General features: G+C 39.0%; 1 protein-coding gene across 1 annotated transcript; it reads left to right on the top strand.

Annotated features, from left to right (window-relative positions):
- The first annotated feature begins 6,737 nt into the window (after positions 1–6,737).
- Positions 6,738–8,271, top strand: LOC147884378 (uncharacterized). The gene is made up of 2 exons (XM_087398639.1): positions 6,738–7,449; positions 7,702–8,271. The coding sequence occupies exons 1-2, from the start codon at positions 6,795–6,797 to the stop codon at positions 7,953–7,955; spliced, it is 909 nt and encodes a 302-aa protein (XP_087254765.1). The 5' UTR covers positions 6,738–6,794; the 3' UTR covers positions 7,956–8,271.
- Positions 8,272–14,830: the final 6,559 nt, after the last annotated feature.

Genomic DNA, 14,830 nt, shown 5'->3' with positions numbered 1-14,830 from the left:
ATTTATTCTTTTGGGCACATGAACTTTTGCCCTTCTCCTTAATCTTTTTTTTTTTGGGGTAGGCAAAAGAGGGTTATTTTACTTGCCCAAAAAAAAAAAGAGGGTTATTTTATCTAAGAGTACTTTTGAAAACCATTTGCATTACACTATAACCAAATGAACCAAATAATCTGACTCCTAAAGACATATCAATTCCCATGGAATAGATATGGTGCATCCCCCAACAAGATTAAAAAATCGAAATAGCCCTACCCCAAATGGTTTTGATAATATATAATTAAGAAACAAGTGAGATGTCCTTAGTCCGTTTGTTACAATGTTGGCATATTGCAAACACTTTGCCTATTGAAACTGCTCTACAACTCGTCCAGCAACCTTATGTAAAATAAGGCAAGGTTATTTATTTGGAACCCAAATTCCTTGATTTTGTAGCATTCCCACTTCGAAACCACAAGTGCCTCTTGCCTTAACCATTTCCTGTTAAGGATTCTTACAAGATTGACATGTTAATAAAAGAGAGAGATGGGAAGAAGCCTCTAGGTCCCAACCCAGTGGGACTCATTGAGGTGGGTTGTTTGCCTTCCCCCTTACCATGCTAGGGGTTCTCTACCCTATACTTGTAGCCTTTCTCTATGAAGAACATGTCAAATCTGTTTGATTTGAATTTTTATTGGAGAAACCTGTCCAATTTCCAAATTGTTGTCAGCCCTTTTTTATCTATATATTTTTTTAGAAAGATAAGGACATTCATAACTAATGCCTCCCTTTGGTTCTCTATAAGATGGAAAGATGCCAGATTACTAGTCACAGATGTGAAACATGCACTCAAGCTAAACAAGAAAGGAATTTAGACCTAGGATAATTTTTGGGATAGGGGTAAACAAGAGTGAAAAATCGATGGGTTTCTCCAATAGGAGCTCAAACAAGAAAATATAGCAATAGGAGCTCAAACAGGGACTCCTTCTTGGACTTTCCTTAAAGGGATTGCACTTTTGGTGCAATAAACCCTAGCCTTGGCATGGTTTAGTTGAGAACCTGAGGCCTAGCAAAAAGGTTCTAAACAGTCTAGAATCCCTCCAACTAAGTGTTCATCATTTTGGATTGTAATGTTGGTATCATTTGTGAATTGCTGAGAGATCACTTGAATTGAACTACTTTTATTTCACCCTTAGCTATTGTTTCCTGAATCAACCATCCTAAGGAGTCTATTGCAATTGCAAACAATAAGGGGGATAAATGTAATCCTTGTTTGATTGACCTCTTCAAGATGAAAGGCTCAGAGGCCAGTCCGTTGACTTCAATTTTAGCCTTAACATTCTAAAAAAGGGTATCAACTAAATGTCTAAAATTGGGACCCACTCTCATGTTAGCAAAGCTTGTAAGATAAAACCCACTCCATTCTATCATAGGCTTTATCATGATCCACTTTTAAAAAGTAGATGTCTTGACCTCCTTCGGTTGAAATGTAGTGCCTCTTGTGTTCCTAACACCCCCCCATGGGCACCTTCGACCAAGTGGAATTAATGTAAAATAGAGGTTAAGGGGTTGGATGGGCTCATGTCTTGACACGTGTCAATCAGCTGTGAGGGAAAATTCCCATAAGCATATGGGACATCCAGGTGGCCTAAGATATATAGCCTAAGTGAAACTGCTCTTGACTTCCCTCCTCTGGGACCTTTTGGGGAGGTGAGGAGGCACATGCATGGCTATGGGGTGGGAGTGGGAACCCCCACACTTGATGCACATCTACGAGTGGACACATGGGATCGACTACCACTTTAACATGGTATTAGAGCATGTTTTTGACCCACGGGACTCTGTGGTGCTAACACATGGTGATTAGCACGAGAGTACCTACGTGAACTACGTTCATTGGTGGCTGGTGCATGGATGGTGGTGGAGGTTTGCTATAGCCTGCATTGTTTGTATTGAATATGTGCATGTGCTACTACAGGGGATGTGGCGCATGGATGAACTCTAAGTGGCGATTGGTACTTCTGTGACATGTGGTAGGCATGCACGAGAGGTCATAGCCCGTGTTTGTGTTGTTTTGTAGGCCTTGTTTACTGCACTTGATTAGCGGCGGCGACTTGTGATTGGTCGCATGTTGTGTGCTGTGGTCAATAAACTATGTGATAGTGTTCACCTTGGTCAAGTTTAAGGTGTTAGGACCAAGGAGGGGTGTTGAAATGTAGGGCCTCATGTGTTATAATACCCCCGCATGGGCACCTTGGACTAAGTGGAATCAATGCAAATAGAGATGAAGGGCTAGATGGCCTCGTGCCTTGACACATGGCACACAGCATGGGATTAATCCCATAAGCATATGCACATCTAGGTGGCCTAAGATATATAGCCTAATTGAAACTGCTCACATTCCTACAGGGGCCTTTTGAAGGTGAGGAGGCACGTGAATGGCTATGGGGCAGGGAGTGGGACCCTCGCACTTGACACACATCATGTGGCATCGACTACCACTTTCTACACTGAATGCCAATGTCAACACTTTCTTCTTTATCTAAATCCATTCCTTCTCAAGGTGTAATTATTGCCTCAAGAATGTTTATGCCTTTTATAAATCCCTTTTTATCTTCCCTAATCTAGTCTTGCCTTTTATTCTCGAGTCTAAGAGACAGGGCTTTTGCTAGATGGGGATGGATCTGAACTTATTCAAAAGGTGTTCTACAAAAATATTGCCAACTCATGTTCCCTCTGTGGCTCCCCATTTCCCCATATCCATTACTTCTTGCATGCCCATGAAATGGTTGTGTACCTCATACAATATTTCTTCATTTATGGTTCCAACTCAATCAGGCCACCTAGCTGCTCTCTATGTCCCTTATCTGTTTTTTAAATGAGGTATTTATGAGGTACCTAAACATGCCCACATTAGCTTTGTCACTTTTACCTGCTCATAGATCCCTTTAATAAACTATTTGTTGTCTAAATGTGTTATTTTCCTCCTCTTAGAAGGCTTTACTTGTTGTAGAAGTTGTTGTGAACTTGCCCCTAACCTATCCTGGTCTAACTCTTTGTCTAAATCCTTCACTCTTTTTCTCCTAGCATCCAGAACTCTTTTTTTTAAATTGTAATTAAAAACTTTTGAGTTTTGCAAATGGCCCTACACCACTTATATGTGTAGGATGCAATACCTCCAAACACACACTCCTAGATTCTCTTTATCTTGACTTGAACATAAGGTAGTTGGAAGTAGAACCCAAGATTTTCTCAACCTCCTTGCACCTTTTTTCATAATGAAGATAGCCTATAGGTGATTTGAAAAGGGTAGAGAGAGAAATGCCTTACTTTTCCATTTGAGAGTCCCATGTCTCACAATTCTAGAAGCATAAACCCTATGAAAATGGGATTCCCTGTGGTTAACCCTTAGCTTGTTGTTGCACCAAGGGAAGGAGTTTGCCTTCAATGAGAGGTCCATACACTTTCATGGTCTTTGAGTTTGAGCCATCCATGTAATTCACTCTCACTAATAAATTTGCCTCTATTTTCCCATATGTCAACAATAGACTCTACCCTAGTAAAGTCATCGATCAAAAGGGAATAAAGAGCACTTTTCCCAAACCAAGGTCCTCTCCCTAGTAGAGTTAGAAGCACAAGTGCTAAAAACATCACAAGTTGGCATATCTGACGTTCAAACCTCTCCATGGTATCCAAAGTTTGTAAGACATCTACCTAGGAAATAAAAAATAGATTTTCTAACTCCCAACCAAGGCAGTACCACTTTTTCCAATAACATGGTTGCTAATAAACCAAACTCTTTCTTTATCAATGTGCTACAACTACCAATGCAAAGATTCCCCTCCAATACTTACTTCTTGCAACCTAGGAAAGTCAAGATTTTAACTCTATAGAGCTCAACCATCTTCTCAATAAGGCTCACTTGAACTCATTAGAGAGTCCTTGAACATTCAAGATCAAGAAATAAAATTTAGTTTTGGTCTGATCCAAACTTGGATATGCTTTTTGGGTTTCTTCATTTCTTGGATCCTAACTACACATGAACATTGCATTACAAAAAACCACCTCTATCAAAATTTATGCCTAATGTACTAATTAAAAATAACAATATTTACATCTTACATGGCCAACAAATACCCTCAAAATAACCTACATCCTTATTGTAAATGAAGGACTGTAAGCTCACTCAAGAATTTTAAAGTTTATACCATAGAAACATAAAATAGAATTTTCCTATGTTCCACAATATACTTTTTCATAGTCAACCACTACACTTGAAGAGAGAAGAGGATAGCATAGTTATGGAAGTGTCATTGGGTGGCTCTTTTAGGAACATATCTATGAAATGTATGTCATTGGGTGAAACTTTCCCTAATATAAGTTTACAAATAGTAGCCCATGTTATACCTTCCATGGACTTGAGTATATGTAAACTTCATATCCAAGGCTTTTATAGGCTAGAATTTGTTAAATCTAACCTTAGAGATGGGTTCAAAGGACTTGTACTGATTGATGTGAGTACTTAGAGGGCTAAATTTGCATGAGTATATTGAATTCTGGGCAAATTTATCAAATTTAAAGATATAAATATTAGACCAAGCAACTTCAAAAATAATAAAAAATGAATTACTTTTAATGATGAGGCCCTTGGGTATGTAGAGTTATTGATTTTCCATACTTTCACGGGAATTTATTCCAAGAAGGTTGACAATTTCACATTTTGGGATGAATATTGTTCAAAGCCAAAGAATGCATAAATTCTCTTTAAAGGTCTAGAGCTTTCTAATAAAAGTTAGAAAAGTATGGCTATGCTTTTATAAAGAAAGATAGTGATCGTAGAAAGGATATTGTTATGTTTTTTATGGGGCTTTATTATTGAAGGAGACTTTTGAGGTGGACTTAGTACCATAGAAAAGACATGCTAATGGGTCCCCAAAAAATAGTGATGTAAATAATGATGTGATGGGGAGAATCAATTAAAGTGAAACAATCTCTAATAAAGCAACATAGTAGGAAGGCTATTGAGAGGCTATCATAGTACATGAGCAATAAATTCCAAGGTTGTAAAATGTGTTGTATGATGATTGCTCAAGCTTTCCATGGAGAAACCACTTGAGATCAAAGACATACTTGAAGCAATTGAGGTTACGAACATGGTTGGCAAAGTATTAGTTATTACGATAAAGTTTCTCTATAAAGGGATAGACAAATATAAGGGAATGAGATTGAGAGAATGTTTTGTAAGATGATCCACAATGGGGACAAGATAAAGGGCACCAATTGAAGGTAGAAATATTCATTGCTTTAAATCCACCTATTTTCCAAGTTGTAATCAACTTATAGGTGTGAACTCATCGATAGATTAAAGAGACAAGTTATATTTAAAGAGAATACAACAATAATGTATATAGATCACATCTCTAAAGATAACCAACTCTCGACACCTACTTAGACAAACATGGGAAATTATTTCAGACGATGGATGGTTTGATTTTTTGCACTAAAGCCACTTTTAAGGATTTTCTCAACCTAGACTAATCATAAAACTGTAAATGATTTATTCCACTAAAACAACGTTTAAGGATTTCCTCTAGCTATTGTAGACTAATCAAAAGATGGTGCTTGACGAGTTGCCAATTTCCCAATCATAATTCAGTCAAATGCAACTTGTGGCCTAATTATCGATCATGGACTCCCTAAGAGAAAATTCAAATGAGAGAGCACATTTTTCCAAGGGGTTGCGGGAGATAACCAACTTCAAGTACATTCAATATAGTGACTTATTAAAATATTTTTTAGTTGCCGTGCCTTCCTAGAGGAGTGCTTTAGGAGGGTTTCATAATGTGATTTCCATGTGCTTTTTTAAAAATAAAAAATCTTATGGCATTCAAGCTCTCTCTCTCTCTCTCTCTCTTTCTCTTTCTCTCTCTCTCTCTCTCACATACACACACACACCCCTACCTTGCTAGAGAAGTGCTTTAGGAGAGTTCATTGTGTGATTTTTCATGTGTTTTTAAAAATCTAATTGTACTTCCAAAGGCAAAGCCTCTCTCTCTCTCTCTCTCTCTCTTTCACACACACACACACACAGACACACAAAAAAAAACATATAACACATGATGTGTCAAGCTTAAGACCAATGTATTAGGGCCCTATGTCATGGAGGGGGAAAAGAGAGGAAATAGCTATTTCCCTTATGCTAACAAGAAAGTAAAGGGAACATAGAGAGGATTATCAAAAGTGCTATTTCCCCTACCCTTGAGAAACCATTGATGTACGTTTGTCTATAGATTATGTGACATGTGTGTATAGCCTTCTCTTATTTTCCCTTGGAGAGTTATGTCATGCACTAGGAAAACTTTCAAAATATGGGGGGGCCAAAGGGGAAAACATCTACATAAGACCCTTTAGTCTAAAGTTGATCCGATATATGCTGTATAATATGCATGTGGGTACACGAGATGCTCTTGGTCGGCCTTCTCATGCAAAAGTTGCTCGCCGTCAATTTATACAGAGACAGAGCACCATGTTAGGCTCTATGTCTTCACTTGTCCTCTCTCTGTACTACACCATGACTGAATATTTTTACTCTCTCCACTGGAACACTCGTCACCGACGTTCACATTGTCTATATTTACGTCAATTTACTCAACATACGTAGGAAAATTCATTACCACGCAAAGCATCAGGTCTGGCCTCTTAAAATGTGTAGTAGAGCACCCAGCAGCACAATCAGTCTACATAGAAGGAGTGGCAGAGAGAGAGAGAGAGAGAGAGAGAGAGAGAGTGAGTGTTGAAGAGCTGGACAGAGCATAGAAATGGCCCCTCGTATCGTTTCTACCTCACTCAGCTTCGTGAAAACGCATCCTATTGCATTGTGCTCTCTCGTCCTCCTCTTCATGCCCCCAGTATATCGCCTCCTTCTGTTCTTCACGCCGCTGCTCGGCTCTACGGCCCTCTGTGTACTCGCACTTATTAGCTGGGGACAAAATCCGGAGGACCAACAAATCAAGAGCGATAAGAGCGACAAAATGGACGAGTGGATTTTACTGAGGCTCTCAGATCACGTAAAGGAGAGCGAGAAACGTGGTCACAAGGTAGAAGACGCTTCTGTGTTCAGCGGGGTTAATCAAAGATGCCATGAAGAGTGTGGTGAGGCTTCTGAGGAGGGCAACCTTCTCGGTAGCACTGAGATACAGGTGCAGTTGGCAGAACCGTGCGAAGAAGGAAGGCACTTGGATGACCAACACAGGTCTTTGCGGAGAGAGACCGAAGACCCGATCGACGCAACATCTGAACTGTCCCCAGAGTGTCTGAGAGTGTCGACAGATGCTGATCTGTCAGAGCCTGATCCTGATCTAAAAACAGAGATGGCTTGTGAGGATGCCCATGTGGTGCAAGACGCGTATGCAAGTCAACCAGCGTTGTCAAAAGAGCCAGAACAGTCTCAGGAGAGAGAAAGAGTCTCTTCATGTGGGTAGAATCTTCTTCCAAACTCATTTTTGTTAGCATCACCTAATTGTAACTGAACTTGTTATTACGTGCGCCCATCGATGTACATAGAAAGGCTCCAGACAGTTTCGCTTGTTTTGTTTCAATAGAATCACTAAATGGCTCCCTAGAACGCTGCTGTTTTACAGGCGTCATACAGTTTCGCCATGTGTTCATATGCTTCTTGTTTCACTGGAATCACTAAATGTCTCAATGGAACGTTGATATTTACAGGCATCACTAGTTCTATGGAGGGCGTCCAAGATAAACATGCAAAGTTGGTAAGAGCTGTGGAGAGGGAGCTAGCTGCGTTAGATGCCAGTTTGTTGTCATGGAATGCAATGAATGCAAATAAAAAGGATGCAATGACCAATGACTCTTCCATGCATACGCAACTAGACACTACAAGGGAGCAAGCAGAAGACTGTGATCAACAAGCTTGGCTTCATTTTTCAACCACCGGCATACCGCTTGCCCAAACTGCTTGAACACTTCATGATCCATTCTTCTTCCTTTTTACTGTCCTTACCGAAGGGCTTTCTTTATTCTTCGTAGTAAGGAGGTTTTGTGAGTCTTTACGGCTCCCTAAATGGACATCACTTCCCTACGCACCCACTCAAGGTGTGCAAAATGTGCATCTTATGGTTCCAATGCCTTGCTCGATTCACTGTCTCCTAGGCAAGGATGTTCATATTTCTCTAGCGTCCTCGGGGACTCTCTTTGTACTTTAATTTACAAATATTTCTTGCTTTTGTACATACTCCATATTTATCATCTTTTGGAATCTCATAGGAAATCCAAGTGCTTCCCACAATTTTCAAGGCAACATATAGATAAACCTTTTTACTCATTATAGTAAAGCAAAAAGAACTACTTAACCACAAGTCATACAAAGATCATGCACATAACCTAAACACTTTGATCGGCCTTCGATACTAGTGGAATTGTCTTCGTCTAATATAATGTACAATGTCTCCATTTTCCAACTGAGCATCTCATCTTGCTCAATAAGTAAAGGTAGAGAAATGATTAGTGATCATTGTTTGTTAAAGTCGAATTTGTATTCCATTTAAGTTCTTGCTAATGTTATAGGCACCTTTCTTAACTTAATCTAGTGATAAGTTATGATTGCAACATGCATTGTTACATGCATTCTATGTGCACCATAAATATCTTTCTATACATGTATGTATCTATACATGTATGTAGGCTTGCAAAATAAATCTAAATTCTAATTGATTAGGCTTGGTAGCACTAGACAATATGAAAGTATACATTGGATTGCCTTTTTAGAGATGTTTCATATAACTCCAAAATTATGCAAATTAAAAGGAGGACAAGACGACTTTGTATGTCTATAACAACTCTTATCATTTGGCTACACTCATTTAATAACCCTTTCTTTCACAACCACCGAAAGTAAAGAAAGAACTATAGTCGCATGATTCCGAAAGACAAGTATTAGAGGTCAAAATATTGCACTAGACTACCTTAATATAGAAATACCAAATATGATCATGAGGCTGATATATTAAACAAGTTTTATGATTGGAACACCCAAAAATATATAACGTATGAATACAAAAGAATAATATAAAAAGATTGATACTCATTTTTACAATACAACAAAGTCTTCAAAGATGTCATTTACATGCATTCCCAAAATGTGTGTGCCAACCACGTTTGATGACATGAAGGATCCTAGATTATTAGAACCTCTTTAGGGTTCTATGGAAATGAAATGCGATTGGTTCAATGACCAAAGAAGTATAGCAACCTATGATATAGAATACACATGACTTTAATCATGTTAGGATTGTAGGCATAGCCAATTGCAAAACCATTTTGGGACATATCATGACAAGTGAGCTTGGAGTTGCGGCTTTGCTCTCAAAAATGAATTGTTCAAAACCAAATGAAGCCATTTACGACTAGAATTGTTGTGATCACAGTCCCAAAATGGCTATGGTATTCCTCCACCAAGTGGAGGCTGGTTGCTTGAAGTTAAAAACGCCCCTAAGTGTCATTGTTTGCTTGGGTGTAGCCATTTTTGGTGAGGTTCAAAGACTTTTCTGTATATAGGTATCTTGCATGACCCATAATTTATACATTGCTCAACGAACCAATAGATATGCTATATAGGTTTAGTTTGTTAACCTCCTAGAACCTGGATTTATTCAAGTTGAGGTTGAATTTATTACAAAGGGATTATTTAATTGGAGTTTCCGTGCTATAAGCAGTAGCCTTTAGGATCGATGAGTAGTTGCTAGGCTTTATAGAAAAACACAAAATAGATTTAATTGAAGCTAATTAATATGTAGGTAGATGATTGATTATCAAATATTAATATCGACAAATATGTGAGATTATTAGTCAATGAGTTGGTAGCAAATCAAGCAGTTGGTGATGGTTTATTTTAATAAGGCTTTGATTGAGTCACAAGCTGCCTGTAATGACTTTATTTTGATGGAACTAGCAAGATCCTTTTGCGGTTATGATATCTATTTTCCCGCTTTTCAAGATTTTAGGGGTCATATTTATCGTATATGTATCTTTAATCTTCACGAAAGAGATTTGTATAGGAGCCTGTTGGTCTTCAAAGTGAAAGATGCTAAGAGTCATCAGTTACCAGTAATAGATATACCCGATATGATAAAAGTAGCTACGGCAAAATTCTACGATCCGTCATTTAGTAACATAGGTGAAGACATAAAATGGTTCAATGATTGGTATTCAAAAGCGACGAATAAGAATGTGGATTCTTTCGACAAACTTTGTCTTCAAGTTAGAGTACACATTCCAAACTTGAACATGAGACCAAAAAATGATGGAATAAGGATTTGGAACAAGATCTTTAAAGCATTAAAAGTGCTATGTTGCATGTGAAGCATGCATCCTGAAGACTATAGGATATAGCAATTTATTCAAAAACATTAAAATTTTGTTCTGTACATACATGCAACCAAGTAATCATTCAAAAGTACACTACGTGAGCTTCTCCTCAACCCAAGGACACACCTAAATGAGAAAATTAGGCATGGATTATCAGGCCTCCAATGTTGTGCTAAAATGATGCATACCCATTTGAGGGCACGCTCCATAACTTTTTTTAAATTTGTTGAAAACCAAAACGGATAGAAAATTTGGAATCCAAACTAGTGGGACTACTGCATCGTGGTCTTAAAACATTGATAGTTGTTGATGTTGGTATCTAGATTCACCCTAAAATGGAAGAAGTTGAAAATATGCAATTTATGCATGTGCAAAGATCTTTTAATAAATCCATCACTATTTACAAATTTGAATTGTTTCTTTTTCCATGCGCTTGCTTGCTATATGGCTCATAAGCATGCCAAAGGTCATTGCATTTCATAATACACAACATCAAACCCGATAGCATGCCCTTTGGCCTATTTCCCACATTGCACTTGTTTGGAATAACCATTTCTGCTAATGTGTATCGCCGAAGGAGGGAAAACCAACGACTGAAATTTTGCTACTCCCTCAAATTTTGAATTTTCACATCACTCGTCAAATCTTAGAAGATTAAGTACTTGCAACCTGCCCTCGCTCTGCAACCCGCACACACCTCAACATGACCTTGTGCTATCTTCGGTTTGGCATTGTCATCTTTTGGGTAAGTTGTCTTCTATTCTTTGCTTGCCTCACAAGCTAGCTTCTTTGTGTTTTGGTTTGGCATTGTCATCTTTTACTGATCATCGCCATGGTAACATGCATCTCGCCATGGCTTGCAAGAGAAGTAGACAAAGGCTACAAGACTAAAAAGCTAAAAAGCTTGGTCAGGGCACAAGGAACAAAAGACTCCTTGCAGAGCAGCTCCAGGAAGCACTTGCAGATGCACGCATTCGATCATTGCCATCAGAGTGAAGAACACGAGCTGCAATGTCACGATTGGTGGTACCATTTGAGGAAGCAACATCAGGCCATTTAGGTAAATACCAGTCTCGAGTCTTCACAAGCTTTAGCGTGCACCACCCTAAAGTTCATGGAGTGATAACCCTACCAACACCTCGACAGATGCATGTAGAGCGGAAGCAATGCCCTATCATCTCGATTCGAGTAGTCTATGGGCTTCAATAGAATGCAAGAAAAGGAGAGATAGCCTAAGTACAAAAGTCATTGCAATAGTGGTGATGTTTTAGCATGAAAATATGAGAGTTTCTCCAAATAACAATGAAATCTATAGAAAGCAGACGGGCACAAGATGTTTGACGAGCACATCATGCACATGCTTGATACATCGCAGGTCAATGGTTGCCTAAATCATCTCGGTAGTTGGTGATTTAGCTTTGGGATATTTCTTTTCTTGATACAATGCAGGTCAGTGGTTGCATAAACCAGCCCAATGGTTGCTTGTGATTGAACTTTGGGATAGTTTACTAAGCTGACTTAATGTGATTGTCTTAAACTAGCCTGGTAGTTGGAATATCATGCAACTATGGTTGGTTCAGCTCAAACACCAGAACCAGGCTGGCTTGGACTTAATATGATTGTCCTAAACCAGCTCGGTGATTGGAACATCATGCAATTATGGTTGGGTCAGCTCAAACACTACTTATGTGATTGTCCTGAACCAGTGTGGTTGAACTGAAAGTAACAACAACATAGTTTGCTACAGAATAGCAATATATTATTATTTTACTAAACCATCCTAGTGGTTGGAACATCATGCAACCATGGCTGGTTCAGCTCAAACACCAGTGTGGTTGAACATACATTAGTTGTTGACCAGCTCGATGGTTGAAATTACTGTGTTTCTTAGTACTTAAATTAGTTAAATTTAATTTGCACATACTGTATTTTGTTTTGTTTTCCTCATAGTAATGCAAAAGGGGGCTTGTATGTTGGGTCAGCAGATAGATTGTATCACAAATTTATGGATCAAAATCCTGACATTTCAATTGGGCAGAGGAGGAGCAGAGGAGCTTTGAGCATTGGAAGCCTTGGTATGTCAGGAATGTTTGTTGCCAATTTGCCAAACACACATAGGCTTTGACCTGTGCAGGCAAGCTGTGAATGACTTGAGATTTGGTCGTATTGGAGCATTGCTCCATGGGGATTGATGCCCATGTCTCTCGATGAATGTGCAATCTGTAGGCCACCTGGATCCTCATCATGTGTCCCAAAAAACCACCGTGCTTGTTTTTGTAAATCCCAAATGATACATTAACCCCATGCTTGTTTTTAGTATATGCCAAACAACCACCGTGCTTGTTTTTAGTCATCTAATGGCACTTAATGGGATCCAACTACATTTCCTTTGGTTGCACACAAAGAAAATAGCTCCCACAAGCAAGCTGGTTCTCTATAACTATTGTCAAATTTCAACCATCTGACTAGTGAAATATTAGAAAATGCATTTGTTTATGACGTCCCCTTTAGGTTGATTCTCTTTAACTATTGTCAAATTTCAATCACTGGGTTGTGACCACATATCCACGGGTGGCCACAAATCCACAAGTGACCACAAATCCTAAATGAAAGAAGGGCTTGACACTTTGCACAGTGGGAGCCTTCAGCAACATACTTTGCAAACTGTGGGTTCTTATAGCATTGAAGGCCTTCCCACAGTTCCTCATGCAATATGACCATCTTATGAATGACACTCTTGGGAACTCTATATTCCTCCTCCAATCAATTAATCTCATCTACAACAATCTTGGGTTGTCGAGGGACCCCTTGTGAAATGGCTTCATCAACAAGTGGTAGAAAAAATATCATTGCTGTTGTGGCTTTCCATCTCTGTTTCTCTGTTGTTCCTTCACTCAAGACCTGTTGGGTTTTTAAACTAGTTTTCTCTCTTGTTATCCAAGCTATAATTATTCACATATTCTAATATGTCAAATCAAGGCATCTTAACATGCTCAATGATGTAATCCAGTGAGATCTTTTCCATCTTTGAAGACGGGTGTACTGATAGATTCCCCACATATTACATTGATGAATATGACAGGTTAGTTGTATGATAGTTAAGGCTAGAGAAGGTAGGCACTGGCTAGAGGAGGGAGGCATTGGCAAGGAAATGCATTTTCATTGGTTTAGAATTAATTCTAACCCCCACAAAATATAACCTTTACTAAATCCCAAATAACCACCGTGCTTGTTTTAGAAAATCCTAATCAATAAATCCCAAACAAGGGAAAATGTAAATCCCAAATAGTATACTAATCCCAAACAACAGCCACGCTTGATTTAGTGACAATGACTAAGCATGAGGGACCATTAAATTCATACTTCCAGATTAGCATTTAGTCGAAATCAGACTGTAATAACAATGAGTAATAACAATGATTGTGCATGAGGGACCATCTAATTCACAGGCTCAGATTAGCAATGAGTTGGAATCAAAGTGTGATAACAATGACTTTGCATGGAGGACCATCTAGTTCACAAGCTTAGATTAGCATTCAGTTGGTTCATCAGACTATAATAACAATAGTTCTCATTCTTATGACAGAGAACTATTGTTATTACAGTTTGATGAACCGACTCAATGCTAATCTTATGTCCTATTTTGATCTTGTCTTTCTTCAATTAATTGTAATAACAATGACTTTGCATGAGGGGCCATCTAGTTCACAGGCTCAGATTAGCATTGAGTCAGAATCATACTGTAATAACAATGACTTTTCATGAGGGACGATCTAATTCGCACGCTCAGATTAGCATTAGGGTGGAGATAGACTGTAAGAACATATTAGACTGTTAGAATTTTTTGATGATCGAGAAATTCTCCCATGGCAACCATCTAATCACACGTCATGGCTAGACGATGATGTATATGATCGCCTACGCTAGGTTGGGCTACCAAGCAAGCTGGGTGCATGTGCCACCGCTCCTCCCCCCTCATCCCATTGAATTATTATGATCAAGTGGCTCTGATGATCGATACATTCTCCCATGGAAATCATCTAATTGCACGTTAAGGCTAGACGATGATGTATATAACTGCCTACACTAGGCTACGCTACCAGCAAAATCTAGCAAGTGGATTGTGTGCTCTTAGCAGCAGCGATAGGCACCCAGATTTGCACAAAGTGACATAAGAAACGAAGGGGAAAAGAGTGGGATGATAGCAAGTCTAGCTATATAAAGGCCTTAAGGGCAGAGAAACAACTCACCGCACCTAGGAAAATCCCTCTCCTACCCCCTTCCACGCTCTCCAAGCCCCCTTCCACCCCTAGGATGAATCTTCTACTACAACCTCGATGCCCATTCATAATGTTGCCTAAGTTAGAGTCACCCCATAATCCTCCTTCAATAGCATTTGTAGCCATGCTGAACAAATATTGGTCAATAGTATCAACGATGTATACTGTTCTCAAGTAATCGTGTGTCAAAT

The sequence above is a fragment of the Dipteris shenzhenensis genome, chromosome 27 (genome assembly GCF_047967505.1).
Source record: "Dipteris shenzhenensis isolate YYH24624 ecotype China chromosome 27, Dip_SZ_1.0, whole genome shotgun sequence".
NCBI lineage: Eukaryota > Viridiplantae > Streptophyta > Polypodiopsida > Gleicheniales > Dipteridaceae > Dipteris > Dipteris shenzhenensis.
Note: the sequence above shows the minus strand (reverse complement) of the source record. Positions and strands in the feature narration are given on the sequence as shown.